A 21,163-nucleotide genomic window follows, 5' to 3' on the forward strand; every position below is an offset into this window, starting at 1 on the left:
TGAATTAACAGAAGCATCAGAGAATCAGTGAAGTGGTAAATCAATGGAACAATCATATAAGGGTTCCAAAAATTCTATGGCTTGCTTGATCCAAACTGTAATATCATCATTACAAACAAAAACTTGTTGATCTGGGATAAAAAAAAGTGTAAATTACATATTGATACATCAAGGTGGTGCCTGTTGTGGCTTGTAAGAAACTCCTAGTAAATGCTGCTTTCCCTTAAAGATGTAATTTCTTTTGTAACAAAATGAACATAACTTATGCCTTATTTTAACTTTACGTGAAAATGAACACATACAAAAAGAAGTTGAGTATTTTCTTGAAAATGGGAATGTGTTCTGGTGCAGTAATTTTAATAGTTAAATCAGTGGTTCTAGTGGTTTTGGCTGCAGTTAATCTCACTTTAAAAACTAATGCTGGAAAGGCAAGGTACTCTGACTAAATATGCAAAACAGCAGATACTCAAATTTTCTGATGCTGGGCTGAATTTACACTTGTGGGTGAAAATGTGCCAAACTGCTTTCATAATGATGAAGTGGGAAATTTTTTCCATCATAAAAAACTGTTGTTTACAAAAGGAAAACCAACATTATGAAATCCAGTATCTGGCCACTGTCTTGAGAGTAGTTGTTTTTATTCAACATACTTAAATAAGTCAGCCGGGGAAGCTGATACTGATTTATATCACATACATTTTGTATGGAAGGTGTAATGAAATATATAATATGGGGCTACTTGTAAACAAGATAAATCAAAGAATTGAAGCAAATGCCTCAACACAACAAATTCTATAATTTTACAATATAGGTGGAACATATGAGATTTTCTTAATATACAGATATTTCAAAAGTGAAAGAGAGACCCAACCAGTACTATACACTTATACACAAAGTATTTAAGTTTCAACCAGTTAGAACTGAAACTGTTCTGAATAAGAGCCTGGAGACAGGTCATAAAAAATGAAACACAGCACAACAAAAAACACAGTACTCAACTGTTATGCTTCAGCTGTACAATCAGTTTTGCATGGAGAGAACTGAAGAATGGACTATGACAAAATTTTGCACAATACAAATTCATGCTAACAACGATCACAAAATTAAATGTTGTTTTCATATAGATTAGATTAGATTAGATTAATACTTGTTCCATAGATCATGAATACGACACTTCGTAATGATGTGGAACGTGTCAGGTTAATAAAAGATGTCTGTACAAGAAATTACATTACACAAAATATTGCATGACACTAATGATTAAGTTTTTTTTTTTTTTTTTTTTTTTTTTTTTTTTTTTTTTTTTTTTTTTTTTTTTACTTACTTTATATCTAAAAATTCAGCCAATGAGTAGAAGGAGTTGTCATCTAGAAATTCTTTTAATTTATTTTTAAATGTTAGTTGGCTATCTGTCAGGCTTTTGATGCTGTTTGGTAGGTGCCCAAAGACTTTTGTGGCAGCATAATTTACCCCTTTCTGTGCCAAAGTCAGATTTAACCCTGCATAGTGAAGATCATCCTTTCTCCTGGTGTTATAGGTATGCACACTGCTATTACTTTTGAATTGGGTTGGATTATTATCAACAAATTTCATAAGGGAATATATATACTGTGAGGTTACTGTGAGGATCCCTAGATCCTTAAATAGATGTCTGCAGGATGACCGTGGGTGGGCTCCAGCAATTATTCTGATTACACGTTTTTGTGCAATGAATACTTTTCTACTCAACGATGAATTACCCCAGAATATGATGCCATACGAAAGCAGTGAATGAAAGTAGGCATAGTAAGCTAATTTACTGAGATTCTTATCACCAAAATTTGCAATAACCCTAATAGCATACGTAGCTGAACTCAGACGTTTCAGCAGACCATCAATGTGTTGCTTCCAGTTTAACCTCTCATCAATGGACACACCTAAAAATTTTGAAAATTCTACCTTAGCTACAGACTTCTGTTCAAATTCTATATTTATTACTGGAGTTGTGCCATTTACTGTACGGAACTGTATATACTGTGTTTTATCAAAATTTAAAGAGAGTCCGTTTGCTGAGAACCACTTAATAATTTTGTGAAAAACATCATTTACAATTACATCACTTAGTTCTTGGTTTTTGGATGTTATTACTATACTTGTATCATCAGCAAAAAGAACTAACTTTGCATCTTCATCAATGTGGAATGGTAAGTCATTAATGTATATCAAGAACAGTAAAGGACCTAAGACCGAACCCTGTGGGACCCCGTGCTTGATAGCACCCCAGTTTGAGGAATCAGCTGTTTTAACATTACACGAACCACTTATTTCAACTTTCTGCATTCTTCCAGTTAAGTATGAATTAAACCATTTGTGCACTGCCCCACTCAAACCATAATGATTTAGCTTATCTAAAAGAATTCCATGATTTACACAATCAAAGGCCTTTGAGAGATCACAAAAAATACCAATGGGTGATGTCCGGTTATTCAGAGCATTTAATATTTGATCAGTGAAAGCATATATAGCATTTTCTGTTGAAAAGCCTTTCTGAAAACCAAACTGACATTTTGTTAGTACTTTATTTTTACAAATATGGGAGGCTACTCTTGAATACATTACTTTCTCAAAAATTTTTGATAGAGCTGTCAGAAGAGAGATTGGGCGGTAGTTGTTGACATCCGACATATCCCCCTTTTTATGCAATGGTTCTACAATGGCATATTTCAGTCTATCAGGGAAAACACCCTGCTCCAAAGAGCTATTACATACGTGGCTGAGAATTCTACTTATCTGTGGGGAACAAGCTTTAAGTACTTTGCTGGAAATGCCATCAATTCCGTAAGAGCTTTTACTTTTCAGTGAGTTTATTATTTTACTGATTTCAGAGGGAGAGGTTGGTGGAATTACAGCTGTTTCAAACTGTGCAGGTATGGCCTCTTCTATTAATAGCCTTGCCTCTTCTAGTGAAGATCTAGATCCTATTTTCTCCACAACATTTAAAAAATGATTATTCAAAATATTTTCAATTTCTGATTGTTTGTTAGTGCACTTGTCATTCAATTTTATTGCACTAAAGTCTTCCTGTGCTCTTGGTTGCCCTGTTTCCCTTTCAATAATATTCCAAATTGCTTTAATTTTATTATCAGAGTTACTGATCTCAGACATGATACACATGCTTCTGGACTTTTTAATAACTTTTCTTAGTACCGCACAATAGTTTTTATAATATTGAACAATTTCGGGGTCAGTACTCCATCTTGCTGTTAGATACAGTTCTCTTTTGCGGTTGCAAGATATTCTTATTCCTTTAGTTAGCCAAGGTTTTTTATATGTTTTCTTGGAATTATGTTTAACTATTTTCTTGGGAAAACAATTTTCAAATACCCTTAAAAATGTATTGTGAAATAAGTTATATTTCAAGTTTGCATCGGGTTCCTTATACACTTCATCCCAGTCTAGCTGCTGTAGGCTTTCCCTAAAGTTTGCAATATTTATATTGTTAATTGAACGCACTGCTTTGAAAGTCTGATTTATTATACTGCATGGAGCTATGTCATGTACTGTCATGTACTGTAACAAAACAATTGTTAATTCTAAAGATTAATGTCACTTATTTTAATAGCAGTTAGAAAATAGGAAAAGAACCAACTTATTAGATGAAAGAAAAAAAATGCAGTAGGAAATGTTACTAAAGACTGACATACTGCTGGAGTGCTAAATGTTCTGTTACAGCCACAGCAGGCAAACGGTTCTGCACATTCATTTGGTTTATTATTTTGTTGTTCATTTTGTTCTTCCTTAGCTTTCCTCTCATTTAGCATTGTCTGTCTTCTTGTCCCCATTCTTGTAGCAACTGTAAAAGTAGTCATTTTTGTAATTAAAATGTTATAAACAATATAAGTTGTAAAACAAAGGACATTAATGTTCATAAACAGAATGCCAATAAAAAAAAATGACTTTAATTTCTGATATCTATTAAATAATATTATAATCTGGAAGTGTAATATACACATCTCCTACCTGACAGATGATAATAAGCAAGAATGTGAGCATAATAATACAAAAAGAATGGAATTTAACATCATGTGTTGCTGTTAGAGGTAGTTTACCTAGTAGTGAAATAGAAGAAGACCAGTAACCCCCCCCCCCCCCCCCACCACCACCACTACCACCTATGATTCTTTAAAAACTTGATCTCCCATGTATAAAACAGCTTCAAACACCTGATCACTTTACAGAAGAATTAATATGTAAAATATTCGACAGGGCATAATTATGCAATTTTGTAGGTATCTTCAGTGGTATATGTGGATACTGTCTGCAAATTGGAAACCGAATAGAGGTAGTAGGAAAGAAATAATAAATATAAAGTCATTCTTGATGCTGCAGCTTTACCACATGAACAATAAACACTTAGTAAGTGATAAACTGTTTTATTTCATTATTTTGTGGGACATTAAGAGTTTATAAAAGGTACAAAATCATGTGTGAAGGTCACTGGAAGTCAGTAAGTGTTTTCATTGGGTGGGAATACTATGGTAATTTACGTGCCATGAGGTAAGCTGCCTCAAGACATATGCAGTTTCTAACTTTAATACTTGACATATTGTGTTAAATCTTGGTGTAAAACTACAGATCCTAATATGCATATTATGACAGCATTTTAAAATTCTGAATTTGGTCAATAATTATATGAAATATTGAGAATCAAATATCAGTTGTACCTGGAAACCACTCGACAGACAACCTGCAGCTGTAATTGGGTGACTGTTTTAGCCATTTAATAATAGAATAATTGGTTCCTTTTACCTCACATCTCTCAACTCAGATGATACAGTTGCTGAAAGGCTGATGGAAAACTGAAGTCTCATTTCAAATAGGTACACAGCTCAGACAATTATAATTGGTGGTGGCTTCAATCTACCCTCAATTAATGATGAAAATACATGTTGAAGGTCAGCTGTAAGCATAGAACATTGTCGGAAATTATACTAAATGCTTCCTCCTAAAATTATTTTGAGCAATTTGTTTAGGAGGCTACACCACGTGTAAATGGGTGCGATGATATGCTAGACACTGTTGCAGAAGCAATGAAAAGGCATTTAAAAGAACAAAAAACCTCCAAAACTGGCAATGTTTTACAGATTCTTGAAACACACTGTAGACTTCAATTCTAGATGCTTCTAACAGTTTCCACACTGAGACTCTTGTCTCAAAAATCTGGTAGCAAATCTAAAGAGATTCTGATCATATGTAAAGTATATCAGTGGCAAGACGCAATCAATACCTTCACTATGCAGTAGCAATGGCAATGTTACCTATAACAAACAGTGCCACTCAAGAGGAATTACAAAACCCAAGTTTTCCAATATTCCTTCACCAGATATGATGAAGTTGTTGTGACTTGCCGATCTTTCAAAGTGCCGCTGCGCAGTTACGCATGTCCTCTACATGCGGCGCTGTCTGCCAGCCATGCAGCAGCAGCGCCACCTAAGCGGCCAGCCAGCCAGCGGCCACTAGACTCAGACTCAGTTATGATTTGACTGTTGAAGCGTACACACGTCTTACTCTGTTTACTTTATCTGTGACTTTCATGTATTGCGTCTTCCTTGAAATATATTTGTTCAACGTGAAGTTATAACAATTGGCGACGAGGTAGTGATTTTTCTTTCCCATCGTTGACCCACATATTTCTATGGCTACTTTAGAGCAACTATTGCAAGGTCTCATAGAACAGCAAAAGCTTCTCACAAATGCGATTCGTGATTTTGTCACGGCATCATATGTGGGGCGTCTCTCGTCGTTGTCTGTACCTCCTTTTTCTCCTTACGACGAGATGGCGGAAGACTGGTCTGATTACGAAAAACATCTTCAACAGCACTTCTTGGCATTTCATGTCGCGGGCGAAGAAACATGTAAGTTTCTGTTCCTTTCATGGATTTCACCTCAAATGTATTGGTTGTTGTCCCAATTGGCTCCTTTGAAAGATCCTGCGTCTTTGTCCTTTGCTGAAATGGCCTACTTCTGTCCGTCTATTTTCAAAAGCAAACGCATGTGGTAGCCTCTCGTGTTGCCTTTTATTGTTGTCAAAAATAACTGAATCAATCCTATTGCGCTTGGGCTGCTGAACTTCATGGCCTCAGTAGAAAGTGTCAATTTGTTACTGAAGTTCACAAAGAATCCTATGCCGATTCCATGGTACAGGATGCTATTATCCAATTGGCGCCAAACAAAGAAGTTAGGCAACGTGCCCTTCAGTTGGCAAATCCGACTCCAGATGAAGTCCTATCCATCGCTTAGTCTTTTGACATTTCTCGCGCTGCTGGTGCACAAATAGAGGCATGGGGCGATGTCGGGGGGAAATACAACACCTCTGTGTGATGTTGACGAAGCGTGTGGCGTGTCCCCGCCGGCCGACGTGGGCGCAGTACGCTTCCAAGCGCAGCCCCGGCCTAACCATAAACAAACCTCTCAGAAACTGCAGCAAAACTCACGGCAACTTCCTCCGTGTCCGCGGTGTTTTACGAAACATTCACTAGAAGATTGTGCACAACGTTGGGCTGTGTGTCACACACACACACACACACACACACACACACACACACACACACACACACACACACACAAAAAAAAAAAAAAAAAAAAAAAAAAAAAAAAAAAAAAAAAAAAGAAAAAGAAAGATCATGTGTCATCCGTTTGCAAATCCAACCGCATACATGATGTTCATGAACATGATGCTGATTCTGTGTTGTCTGTCAATTGTACTTCTTCCCTTTCAGGGAAGGTATTCCTCACTGTCCAAATACTTGGTCGAGATGTTCCATGCAGGTGGATACTGGTTCTGCTGCCACTATCATCAATTCTCAGATGTATCTTCAGTTGGGTTCTCCAATCCTGTCACCTTTCACTCGGCAATTACGGACTTACAATAAACAGAAGATTTCTCTCTTGGGACAATTTGATGCTGAGGTATCATACAAATCTGTCATTCGCACTGTTCCCATATTTGTGCTCAACCATAGTACACGGAGAATCTTTTTGGTTTCGATGCCTTTCGCATTTTTTGGTTCTCTGTAGATGACTCTGTCAATATCGCCTCTGATGCTATTCCTTATGCTCAATTGGATTCCTTTGTGAACAGGTCAAACGGGAGATGGATCATCTCACCTGCAGTGAGTGGTCCTCTCCTGTCGTTATCGTTGCTAAGCCAAATGGTGAAATTAGTTTCTGTGGCGATTTCAAAGCCACTGTAAATGACAAATGCTTATCGACACTTAAACCCTACGCCTCAACCTGAAAAATTGTTCACTAAACTTGCTGGAGGCTAGTATTTTTCTAAACTTGACCTGTCAGAAGCTTATCATCAACTTCCTCTTGACGCTGCTTCCTGGCAGTTTCTGGTCCTTAACCCGCCTTTCGGCCTCTATCAATACCAATGATTGCCATTCGGGGTTGCCAGTGTCCCTGCTCTCTTTCAGCGATTCTTGGAACAATTATTGCTCACTGTCCTTGGGTGTATAAATTACCAGGACGACATAGTTGTCACTGGCTCCACCACTGACGAACATCTTCAAAATATCCGCGCACTTTTTCATGTCTTACAGACTGCTGGTCTTAAGTGTAATCTTCAGAAATCAAATTTTTTTCATGCATCTATCACGTACTTGGGGTTTCAACTCTCTTGGGATGGTATTCGTCCGCTTCAGCAAACTGTCGCTGCGATCGTTGCCCTACCTCGCCGTACATCTGTTAAGGAACTGCACGCCTTCTTGGGGAAAATAGCATACTATCACAAGTTTTTACTGTCTGCTGCTTTGGTGGCTCAGCCGTTGCATCGCCTGTTGCATAAAAACGTACCTTTTCACTGGTCTGCATCATGCGATGCGGCTTTCCAGAAATTGAACACAATACTGAAACAGGCACCGTGCCTGGCTACTTATCGACCTGGCCAACATGTTGTTCTTGCCACGGACACCTCTCAATACGGGGTTGGTGCAGTCCTTGCGCACCGTTTTTCTGGTGGTTCTGAACAACCCATTGCTTATGCCTCCAAAACGCTCACGGATGCCCAACAAAAGTATTCTCAAATTGAAAAAGAAGCTTTGGCCATTATTTATGCTCTTCATGAGTTTGGTGTTTTTCTCTATGGATCCAAATTTCATCTTGTTACAGACCACAAACCACTTGTTTCCTTGTTTCATCCATCAACGTCACTTCCCGACAAGGCTGCACACCGCCTCCAGCATTCGGCTCTTTACTTGTCTCGTTTCAATTATGAGATTTATTTCTGGCCGACGGCTCAACATGCGAATGCTGATGCACCCTTCCCATGGGTCTTGATTTGGCATTCGATAGGGACGAACTTCTGTGCTTCCACCTCGATGTTGCCGAGCAGCAGGTTGTGGTCGGGTTCCCCATCACCGGGGAGCGGCTGGTGGCTGCTACGGGTTCTGACCCTACCCTCTCCCGGGTTTTACGTTGTATTCAGAAGCGTTGGCCAGATCGTCCGTCCATTAAAACTTCTGATCCGTTGTGGAACTAAGACGCTTTACGTTACCGCCTCACGGCTAAGGTTGGTGTTATCCTCCTTTCCACCGAAAATGCTTCGCCGCGTGTTGTGATACCTGCATCTTTGCGTGCCTCGGTCTTGTGCCTCCTTCACCAAGAGCACTGGGGTGTCTCTCGCACAAAATCTCTGGCGCGCCGTCATGTGTACTGGCCCAGCATCGACTCTGAAACTGCACACATGGTTGCTGCCTGCGGTCCTTGTGTGTCACAGGCCGCCGCCCCGAAGTCATCTTTGTCACTGTGGCCTTCGCCTGAGAATCCCTGGGAGTGTATTCATGCTGACTTGTTGGCTTCTCATTATTGATGCTTACTCTAACTGTCCTTTCATTGTCCATTGCATGTCGCTTACCACCGCGGCAACCACCAATGCTCTAGCTCGCATTTTCTCTTTGGAAGGTCTTCCCTCTGCTCTTGTTACTGATAATGGTCTGCAATTTGCCTCTTCCGATTTTGCGGATTTTTGTGCCCATCATAGCGTCATGCATGTCATGGCCCCTCCGTTCCATCCACAGTCAAATGGTGAGGCTGAACGACTCGTCCGCACATTTAAGGCTCAGATGAGGACTTCTTCTGCTGCTGATGATGCGCTTCTCCAATTTCTGGCTTCTTACCGTTTCACCCCCACGGGCGACCACAGCCCGGCTGAGCACTTACATGGCCGACATCCCCGAATGCTACTTCATCTTCTGCGGCCTTCCACCTCACGGTCGCAGGTGCTTTCGCTTGGCTGGTTCACCGCCGACGACCTTGTATGGGTACGGGGATATGGCAGCCAACGACACCGTAGCCAACGCCTGTATGAAATCCAGACGGACATGGGTGTTGCAGTGCGTCATTCAGACCAGCTTCAGCCTTGTGTGTCGGCAACACCTGTTCCGGATGCCACTACACCACCTCCGGCTCTACCTGATGCTTGGGATACTAGAATCTCTCATTACTCACAATGCAGTCCTCTCACCATCATATTGGTGCCAGCACAAGAACTGATGCCACCAGGAGACGTGCCCATGCAGGAACCAGATGACCATCATCTGTCGGAGCAACTCTACTCGCCTCCTTCTCCTACAGATGCGGACACATCGCCCATGTCTCCTGTTATAACAACCAGACTTGCCGCAATGGGCAGATTGGTGCACGGAGCCCCAGCAGATTCGACCCCCACGTTTCCTGTTATCTCGACCTGTTATCATTGGGGACACTTCTGTTCATACGGGAAGCCTTCTCCTTGAGACTTTACGGCCAGTCAAACAACACCTATGGACTTAAGCAATCTACAGGCCACCTCCATCAAGACCTGTGCAAAAAGTTCAAAGGGGGGAAAAGTGTTGTGACTCGCCAATCTTTCGAAGTGCCGCCGTGCAGTTAAGCGTGCCCTCTAGTGTGCGGCGCTGCCTGCCAGCCATGCAGCAGCAGTGCCACATAAGCAGCTAGCCAGCCAGCGGCTGCTAGACTCGGACTCAGTTATGATTTGACTGTTAAAGTGTACACACGTCTTACTCTGTTTACTTGATCTGTGACTTTCATGTATTGCGTCTTCCTTGAAATATATTTGTTCAACTTGAAGTTATAACAGAAGTAAATATCCAAAATTCAAATCACAAACAGCCACAATCATAAGTAATTTAGAAGTAAATACCCTTGTTGTACTGGAGCAAATGAAATCACTTACTAAAGGAAAGTCTTCCACTCCAAATTTTACTGCAACTTGGTTCCTTTCAGAGCATGCAGATGAAACAGCTTCATTTTCAGCAATCCTTTACAACTGCACACTCCATGAAGAAACCACATCTAAAGACTAAAAAGTTGCACCTGATAGTCCAACAGACAAGAAACGAAATAGAAGTAATCTGCTGAATTATAGACCCATATTATTGATATAATATTCAGAAGGGTTTTGAAACAAGTGCTATGCCCAAATATTATGGAATATCTTGAAGAAAGCAATATATTGAAACATAAACAGTATTGATTCAAAAAATATTGTTCTTGTGAAACAATACTGGTTCTTTGTTCTCATAAAGTAATGAATGTTACCAACAAGGGCTCTGAAATTGATTTCATGTTTCTAGATTTCCAGAAGGTTGAATTTTCTCATTTTGTGATCTGTTTATTTTTTAAAAACCATTCAACAGCCAATATTGCATAAAATATTTCTTTATTTTAGACAACCACTTTCAACAGACTATGCTCTCATCTTCACGTCTTAGAATCTTGTGTTGCGAAACATGTTCATTTTATGCTGATCTCACACAGAAGATGTCTAGCAGATATCCACTTGACATCTTAATAAAGAAATATTTTATGCAGTCTTGGTTCCTGAATGGTTTTTAACAATTTCCAGAACGCTTTTGAAGCCTTTCTTCACATGCGGCTTCTAATCAAATCGTGTGTCTATGGAGTATTATCTCAACTGTATCAATGGATTTGTATCAAATTGATCACAGTTTTTAGTAACCGATAGGAAGGCATCAAGTGGAAGAGAGCTGATAACTGGGGTTCCCCCAAGGAAGTGTTACAGACCCTCTGTTGTTCCTAATCTACGTACATGATTTAGGAGATGATATGAGCAACCCTCTTGGATTATCTGCAAATGATACTGTCATTTACGGTCTAATAAAGTCACCAGAATGTCAACAATGAATTTCAAAATGATTTAGACAAGGTGTCTGTATGATGCAAAAAGTTACAACTGACCCTATGCAATAAAAAGTGTGGGTTCCTGAACACTAGTACTAAAAAATACTCCATGAAATTTTAGCTACAAAATAAATGACACAAATTTAAAGGATGACAATTCAACAAAATATCTAGGGATTACAATAACAAGCAATCTGAATTGGACCCATCACATAGGAGTGATGAACCAAAGAATGTGTTTTATTAGCAGAACACACTGACGATGCAACAAATTTACTAAACAGACTGCCTAAACTGTGCTTGCCTGTCCTTTTCTGGAGTACCACTGTGTGTTATCGATACTTATGAGACAGAAATGGAGGAGCATATCAAAAAATTCAAAGAATGGCAGCTCATTTTGTATTATCATGAAATAGGGGAGAGAGTGTCATGGATATGATAAGTGAGTTGAGATGGTGAATATTAAAACAAAGGCATTTCTCACTGTGGCAAGATCTTTTCTTGAAATTTTAATTATCAGTTTTCTCCTGCAGATATGAAAATATTTTGTTTATTCCACCTACAAAGAGAGACATGATCAGCATAATAAAATAAGAGAATATGTGCGTTTACAGAAAGATTTAGGTGTTCATTTTTCCCATGTGCTATTCAAAAGTTGGACAATCAAGAAACAGTCTGAAAGTGGTTCTATAAATCATTTGCCAAGCTCTAAAGTGTGAATTGGGGAGTATCCAATGGAAAGTCCAGGATGGAATAACAGTAGTATGGAAATCACAGATTGCTAAACAAAGGACGTCACAGACATACTCAATGAAAAAGAATACTAGAAATATTTTCAGTTTTTGGACAAAGACCTTCAGAATCAGAAATCTCAGACAACAACCAGTACACAAATGGCCATTGTCTCCAGGCACTAAGGCCCTTGGTTGCGCCTGTCTGTGACTCCATATTGTTGGAGAGTATCACATGTAGATGTTGATCCAAGTGTTCACCTGAGTTATTTAGGGACCACAGAAAACATAACTAATCGATTTTAATTCTGTTCCTCCTAAATACATGTCCAGTTTCTCTATCTTTGAGCTACTTTATTCTTTTCAAAAGCATGTTGATGAAGTGTCATACTTAAAGAGTGGTAATATCGTGTTTAACAATTTCAGACTTGTTTTGCCTGATGTGGTACACCAGTAACCATAACAATTCATATTAAAATGGTCTTGGATACACAGTATTGGTGTTCCACAACAACATTTATTTTATAATTCGTTATGCACCAGCTTTTAGCTTTCTGAGCCATCCTAAGATAACTTACGTCTAAACAGGTAGTCTACACTACATCAGTAGGCACTTGGTTCTCCGAAGATATGTGATCTTTTCCAACTATATATCGATACAAAAATACAAGCATAATAAAATTCAGAAAGAAGCTTGACACAAATATATTACTTTACACTCAATGGATAAAAGTATAAGGGCGTATATACAAAAAACTATATTACGAAAAGAGTAGTTTCTACTAACCATATAGTGGAGATGCTGAGTTGCTAATAGGCACAACAAAACGACTGTCACAAAATAATCTTTCGGCCAACAAGGCCTTTGTCAAAAATAGATGACAGACACACATTCACGAATGCATGTATGTGAGTTGTGTGTGTGTGTGTGTTCTGTCTATTTTTGACAAAGGCCTTTGTTGGCTGAAAGCTTATTTTGTGACAGTCTTTTTGTTGTGCCTATCTGCGACTCAGCATCTCCACTATACAGTGAGTAGCAACTATCCTTTTCATAATAATGTTACATTCCATTCTGGATTTTCCATTGTGTACATGTGAGGATTGGCACAAACTACTATTTGGCATAGAACAACAAACTGGAGTGCAATCGTATGATGTCATTTTTTTTTTAATTGTCTTGATTCCACATATTTTTGAACTGAATTACTGGTTTTGGCTACACTGTAGTCATCTTCAGAATCTCTCATTCTGCAGCACTACAACAAGTCATCACCACATGACTCATATTATTTTAAGTTGTTATTAGTTGTTGCTGTGCAGCAGAATGAGAGTAAGTTTGTTCTAAAAGCTTTGCAATCAAGACAACTAAATACAAAAATATGTACACATCACTACGTTATATGGCCAAAGATACTGGTGAGTGTGATGAACAAGCCGAAAAAAGGGGGCAGAGGAGAGAAGCAGTCAATGGAACAGGGGTGGGAAACAGTTACACTATTTACAACAAGCGTACTATCTAATGGTGAGAAAAAATATTAATTGGCTGCGGCTACTTTAGTAAGGGTGACTAATGGACCTGTGTTTGATCATTAAGGATCAGGTCAGAATTCTTTGATAGGAGTTTACTTGCAGTCAGAATCAGTTCATACTGAATTATAAAATAAATATTATTGTGGAATCCCAGCAAGAAAATCATGCCAACTAAATGTATTGCAAAATATATGAACAGGCATTGTAGGATGCACACACCTAAAGGAAAAAAGCTTCTTGAATACAACTATGACCCTTCAATGTGGGTCTTTTCTAGAAACACACAACATATTAACAAATCGGAAGTACTAGAACTTGTAGCACTTCACAACTACTTCATCTCTTCAATTCTATCACAAGTGAGTATTTCTAATTTTTCTAAGCTTCTCCAAGAACACCAGAAAAATTTCTCTCAAACAGTTTCACTCTTCCTAAACCTACCAATTCACAACAGCAACTGCAGATAACTAACTTACATTATTAGATGTTCCAGGCTGCCATTTGTGAAACACCAACAACCACATATGTACCATCTTCAAGTTCATGTCTCAGGGGATATTGTCTCTGCCATTCTTGAGATCATGACCTCGACTTTACAATCCTTTGCTCACACCTACTTGTAACTAGTCTCTGCCAACCTCGGCTCATGTCTAGCTGTACTATGTCTCTGCAACCCTTAGCTCATATATAGCTGGATCTCGACTCTGGCAAGCTTGGCTCATACCAAACTGGATATTGGTTCTGGTGTCCTTGGCTCATGCCTAGCTTGACGTCATCTCTGACATTCTTGGCTCATACCCAATTGGAGCTCGTCTCTGCCGTTTTTCAGCTCACCTCTCGCAGAACCTCATCTCACCCATCCTTGAGTTCACATCCCACAGGACCTCATCTCTGCCATTCGCAAGACAATGCATCACAGGACGTCATCTCCGCCATCCTTGATCTCTCATCTCATTGGAACTAGTTTCTGCGACCCTTGAGCTCATGTCTCGCTGAATCATGTCTCTGCCATCCATGAGCTCATAATCTTAAATGTACCATCCTTGGCTCATGCCCAGCTGGATCTCATCTCCACCATCCTCAGCTTCTGCCTTGCTGAACCTCGTCTCTGCTACACTTGGCTCACACATAGCTACACTTCACCTATGCTGCCCCCGAGTTCATGTCTCACAAAACTTTGTCTCTGCCATCCTCGAGCTCATGTTGTGTGGGTCTGACGGTCTTAAGCTCATGACCTTGACTCTGACATCCTTGGCACATTCATAGCTCTCTCTGCCATCATCATCTTGTGCTAGCTGGACCTCGTCTCTCGCATCCTGGGCCACACATAGCTCGACCTCATCTCTGCTGTCCTCAGCTCGTGCCTAGCTGAACCTTGTCTTTACTATCCTCAGCACACACCTAGCTGGATATCATCTCTGGTGTGTTCAGCTCACACCTAGCTGTACTCTGTCTTTGCCGTCTGAAGCTCATGTATTACTGGACCTTCTCTCTGCCATCGTCAGCAGGTGCCTAACTGGACCTCATCTCTGCCATCCTTAGCTCACAACTAGCACCTAGCTGGATCTCGTCTCTGGCATTCTTGACTCACACCTAGCACCTAACTTGACCTCGTCTCTGCCATTCTTGGTTCATGCCTAGCTGGAACTCACCTCTGCCATCTTTGTTCGTGTCTAGCTGGACCTCATCACTGCCATCCTCTGCTCTTGCCTAGCTGATCCTCATCTCTGCTGTCCTCGGCTCACGCCTACCTGGACCTTGCCTCTGTCATCCTCAGCTCACATCTACTTGGACCTTTCTCTTGCCATCCTTGGCTCACTCCTAACACCTAGTTGGATCTTGTCTCTGCCATCCTTGGATCACGCCTAGCTGGACCTCGTCTCTGTCGTCCATGGAGCACGCCTAGATGGATCTCATCTCTGCCATCCTGGTGTCATACCCAGCTGAACAATGCCTTAGTTATCCTCAGCTCACACCTAGTTGGACCTCGTCTCTGTTGTCCATGAGCTCACACTTTGCTGGACCTCATCTTCAACTGATCATGAGCTCATTGTCTTGCTGGACATTAATGTCATTGATATACTACCAGTCAAGAACATTACACTGAAAAGTCAAGTATTGACTTTCAGCTGTTTAAAGGAACTGTGTTGTTGTATTTTCTTCATTAACCCTAATAAATGTGTCATTCTTCCTGGATACCTGTGTAAATCCACCTTAGTGTGTTGCTCCCCTTGGTTGCAAATACAAAACACAATGTATTGCCAAACAGCTTTTTGGGATATTTTGTGCTTGTCTTAAATCATGAATTACTTTGACGAAATAAATCTCGGGTGAACAGCCTGGTATGAGTGTGCATAGGACACAATATTTTGGCAATCGACCTCGTTGCCAACATCAGGTGCGCTGATGATGGCAACGTGGTCGATTGCCAAAATATTGTGTCCTATGCACACTCATACCAGGCTGTTCACCTGCGATTTATTTCGTCATAAAATACACCTGGAGATATTGAAGAATCACATGAATTACTTTATCTGATGCTCTGGATGCCCATTACAACATATTTTTTGTTAAATTCATATTTTATTAACGGTTTTACCGTGTGCAAAAAGCTCTATGCTGTATTATTGCAAGAAAATAGTTAAAAGTTTCTTCTTATCTTGAATTCTACATCTACATCTACATGATTACTCTGGTATTCACAATAAAGTGCCTGGCAGAGGGTTCAGTGAATCATCTTCATGCTGTCTCTCTACTGTTCCACTCTCGAACAGCACGCGAGAAAAACGATCACTTAAAGCACTTACATTTTTCCGTGCAAGCCCTAATTTCTCTTATTTTATCATTATGGTCATTTCTCCCTATGTAGATGGGTGCCAACAAAATGTTTTCATAATCGAAGGAGAAAACTGGTGATTGAAATTCCATGAGAAGATCCCGCCGCAACGAAAAAAGCCTTTGTTTTAATGATTGCCACTCCAATTCATGTATCATGTCTGTGACACTATCTCCCAAATTTCACGATAATACAAAATGAGCTGCCCTTCTTTGTACTTTTTCGATGTCATCTGTCAGTCCCACCTGATGCGGATCCCACACTACACAGCAGTACTCCAGAATAGGGCGGACAAGTTTAGTGTAAGCAGTTTCTTTGGTAGACCTGTTGCACCTTCTAAATGTTCTGCCAATGAATCACATTCTTTGGTTTGCTCTACCCACAATATTATCTATCTGATCATTCTAATTTAGGTTATTTGTAATTTTAATCCCTAAGTATTTAGTTGAATTTACAGCCCTCAGATTTGTGTGACTTACCGCATAATCAAAATTTAGTTGATTTCCTTTAATACTCATGTGAATAACTTCGCACTTTTCTTTATTCATGGTCATTTGCAACTTTTCGCTCCATATAGATATCTTATCTAAAACATTTTGCAAGTCGTTTTGATCATCTGACGACTTTACAAGACAGTAAATGACAGTATCATCTGCAAACAATCTAAGACAGCTACTCAGATTGTCTCCTATGTCGTTAATATAGATCAGGAGATCAGGAACAATAGAGGGCCTATAACACTTCCTTGGGGAATGCCGGATATTACTTCTGTTTTACTCGATGACATTCTGTCTATTACTATGAACTGTGATCTTTCTGACAGGAAATCATGAATCCAGTCGCACAACTGAGGCGATACTCCGTAGGCACGCAGTTTGATTAGAAGACTGCTTGTGAGGAACGATGTCGCTCTAAAAATATGGGATCAATTTGATATCTCCTATCGATAGCACTTATTACTTCATGAGTATAAGGAGCTAGTTGTGTTTCACAAGAACGATATTTTCTGAATCCGTGCTGACTATATGTCAATAAACCGTTTTCTTCGAGGTACTTTATAATGTTCGAATACAGTATTATTTTTTATTTATGGCCTTCATTGGACCACTCTAGTCAAAAATACAAAGTTGTAAACAAGTTGTTACACAGGGATACAATCTGGCTCAACAATAACTTAATATGATATTTAGGTAATATAATTATTAGAGTCTATTCTTGTACGAAAGATGTTTTGCTCTTCTGTCTGCCCAATATTTCTTCATTCTTCAGATATATTCTTTCTTTCTTCATCTGAGACCACTCTTCCTGTACTTCTTTTATTGATTTTCATTTGTAGTCTGGTTTGTGGGTCTGTCAGTATTCTGGTTTTCTCTGTCTTGTTTTTTAGGTTCAAATGACTCTGAGCACTATGCGACTTAATTTCTGAGGTCATCAGTCGCCTAGAACTTAGAACTAATTAAACCTAACTAGCCTAAGGACATCACACACATCCATGACCGAGGCAGGATTCGAACCTGCGACCGTAGCGGTTGCACAGCTCCAGACTGTAGCGCATAGACCCGCACGGCCACTCCGGCCGGCTTTGTTTTTTTTAGGTAATCTACTGTAATTTGGAGTTCTTTTATATCTTTCTGTGATCCATTTAATGTCGCTCTTGCTATTCCACAATTTTTGTGTTTTTTTTATTTTACTAATTCTGTTTTCTGGAGTTCTCATCAGATGCCCAAAGAATGAGATGCATTTCTTCCTGATCATGCTCATGACTGGTTCTATTTTCTTATATACTGTTTCATTTGATGCTATTCTCCAATGTCCATTTATTTTATACTGTTTATTTATACATGTCCTAATTGTTCTTCTTCCTATTTTTAGTATTCTGTCAATTTCTGCTATATTAGTTGTTTTGAAGATAGTTTCAGCTGCATACGTCATTTCTGGTTGTGTAATTGTTTTATAGTGTTCTAATTTTGCATCTATAGATAGGCTTTTTTTGTTGTATTAAGATTTGGTAATGTAATTTGCGTAGTTCAGTTTTTTTATTCTATTCTGCCATGATGCCTTCTCATTTAGATTGTATGTTATTATTCCACCTAAATATCTAAATTTATGAACAATTTTGATTTCCTGTTCTCCTATTGTAATTTTGTTGGCAAGTGGTGGATCAGTAAGCATAATCTCCGTTTTTTCAAATGATATTCTAAGGCCTACTTTCTCTGCTATTTCCTGTAGTGATTTCACATGTTGCCTGGCTTCTTGAACAGTGTTGGCTACGAGAGCAAGATCATTAGTGAATCCCAAGCAGTTTAAGCTATCATCATCTTTTGCACTTCCAATTCTTATCATCTTTGGATTGTTCTTGTACCATTCTCTCGTTATGTATTCCAGTGCACAGTTGAACAGTAATGGTGATAGGCAGTCACCTTGTCTTAAGCCTGTTTTTATGAGGAATGGTTCCGAAATTTCTCCTTTAAGCCTCACTTTTGATTTGGCATTGGTTAGGGTGAGTTGTATTATTTTAATTAGTTTTGGATGGAGTCCTAGATTTCTTAAAATTTTTAATACTGAAGGTCTGTGAAGACAGTCATATGCCTTCTTAAAATCTACAAATGTAGATTGTTCCATTTCTTGTAGTATGCCATAATCAATTTTAAACTAATTATCTGCTCTGCACAGCTTCTCCATGGTCTGAAACCTCCCTGATATTCTCCTAACTCCAGTTCTAATAGTCCCTAGATTTTTTCATATAGGATCTTGGATAGAATTTTGTATGTGCAATCTAGGAGAGAGATTCCTCTGTAGTTGTCTGGGTTGCTCTTATCTCCCTTTTTGTGTAGTGGGAGGATGAATGTTCAGGGAATCGTTCTGTTACCCAAATTTTTGTTAGAGCCATGTGTAAAGAGGTCTTGACTGTGTCACTTGCATATTTCCACATTTCAAAAAAAACAACTGATCTTCTCCACATGCCTTATAATTTTTTGTTCTTTAAGAATTTTTTTCTACTTCTTGGAAAGTTGGAGGGTCTAGTTTGATAGGTTTGGTTTTTATTGGGGTATTTATGTTGATCTGTAAGGGTTCTTTGGGTGCCTCGCAATTCATAAGTTTGTTAAATGCTTTTGCCATGATTTCTGCATTTTCCTTGTTACTGTGTTAATTCTTCCATCTTCATCTTTCAGTATTAATGTAGGGGCCTCATATTGTTGTAGTTGTTTCCCAAAGATTTTATAGTAGTTCCTGCAGGTGGTTTTATGATAATTACCTTCTATAGACTTTATAATATCTTTATGGAATCCTCTCTTGATTCTTCTAATATTTTGTGTCAATTTTTTTCTTTCATTTTTTAGGTTGATGGCATTTTCTTCAGTTTTATGTGTTTGAAACTTTAACCATGCTTGGTGTCTATCTTCATGGAATTTGTCACATTCTGATGTCCACCATGCATGTTTCCTTCGTGGGTTCAAGGGAGCTAGATTCTCTGCTTCTTTTTTAAGACTAGGCACTAGTTGTTCTACATCATCTCTTAATTTGATGGTTTGTGTTACTTGTTGGTATTTATTATTTTTAATTAGCTGATGTGGGGCAAACCTCCTTTTTATTTTATTAGTTTTTCTGGTCCTCTTCTTTAACAAAGTGAATTTGATTTTAATTTTAACTATATAATGGTCTAAGCCTGTGTCTGCTCCTCTCAGTACTTTAACATTGTGGATCTCCTTATGAAAATTTTTGTCCATACAGACATGGTCTAGCTGCCACTCCCCCTTCCTCCAGTCTGAATGTTTCCATGTTTTAAGTTTACTTGGATTTCTCTTAAAGTATGTTGATTTAGATATAAGGTTGTGTTCTCTGCAGAGTTCTACAAGTCTTTGACCATTTTTGTTCGTAAATTTATGTGGAATCCATTTTCAAATTATATCTTTATATTTCCTTTCTTTTCCCAACTGAGCATTGAAATCTCCCAATAAGATTTTTACATTCTTTTTATTTACTCTGTTCACAATTTGTTCTAGAAGGCCTCAAAATTTATCCACCTCTTCCTTTGTTTTTGTTAGACTTTTTTTTTCATTTGTTGGCGTATGAGCATTTATTATTGTATAAATTTTGTTCATTGTTTTAAAGCTTAGAGTCGCAATTCTTGGTGATGCTGCTTGGAAATCTGTTACTGAATTTATTATTTTTATGTTTACTAAAAACCCTGTTCCCAACTGGGGACATTGTTTCATTGCCCTCGGTCCTGGTTTCCCATTATAAATTTTGTATCCTTGTGATTCGAATGGGTCCTCTGTGGTGTTTCTCATTTCTTGGGTCCCTGTTATTAAAATTTTTTGTTTATTTAGTTCATCTATGAGCTCCTTGAGTTTTCCGGTCTGAAGTAGTGAGTTTATGTTGTGTGTTGCTATATAAGTTATCTGTTAATGTTTAATCTTCTTTTTGTGTTTTAGTGTGCATTTTGATGGTTGCAAACGCTCCGATTCATTGCTGTCTTCTAGTTAACTACCCACTGAATCCGATGTAGCCTTTTCCTGCCTTTTTGAGCAGGATGGTGGAACTTTTTTCCTAAATGACCTTTCCATTTTTTATTTTCGAAGGTTGTCAACCTTAGTTGGAGCAAACTCCAATTGTTAACCACAGAGGGTGTGTTTGGTCCGCGAGAGCTATTTTATTACACTCAAGTCCGCCGGTAACCCGGTGAGGACTTCCCTATCTGCCACGTGGGACATGCCACGTAGGAGTATCACCTCTCCTCCTACTATTACTCCTACTTCCCTTTTTGGGTATTGGTGCAACATGAGCAATTTTCCAGTCTTGAGGTACATATCATTCTGTGAGCGAGTGGTTGTATATAATTGCTAATATGGAGCTATTTTATCAGCATGCTCTGAGAGGA

General features: G+C 39.0%; 2 protein-coding genes across 2 annotated transcripts in view; both read right to left on the bottom strand.

The window, feature by feature from the left end:
• Positions 1–21,163, bottom strand: part of LOC126278599 (gastrula zinc finger protein XlCGF57.1-like) — a 486,383-nt gene that overhangs the window by 406,687 nt on the left and 58,533 nt on the right. The window lies entirely within an intron of this gene.
• Positions 1–21,163, bottom strand: part of LOC126278598 (zinc finger protein 726-like) — a 232,057-nt gene that overhangs the window by 152,394 nt on the left and 58,500 nt on the right. The window contains exon 3 of the mRNA XM_049978820.1: positions 3,684–3,832. Within this exon, the coding sequence (XP_049834777.1) occupies positions 3,684–3,832 (149 nt within the window). The remainder of the gene's footprint in view (positions 1–3,683; positions 3,833–21,163) is intronic.

The sequence above is a fragment of the Schistocerca gregaria genome, chromosome 6, assembly GCF_023897955.1.
Source record: "Schistocerca gregaria isolate iqSchGreg1 chromosome 6, iqSchGreg1.2, whole genome shotgun sequence".
In the NCBI taxonomy this organism is placed as follows: Eukaryota; Metazoa; Arthropoda; class Insecta; order Orthoptera; family Acrididae; genus Schistocerca; species Schistocerca gregaria.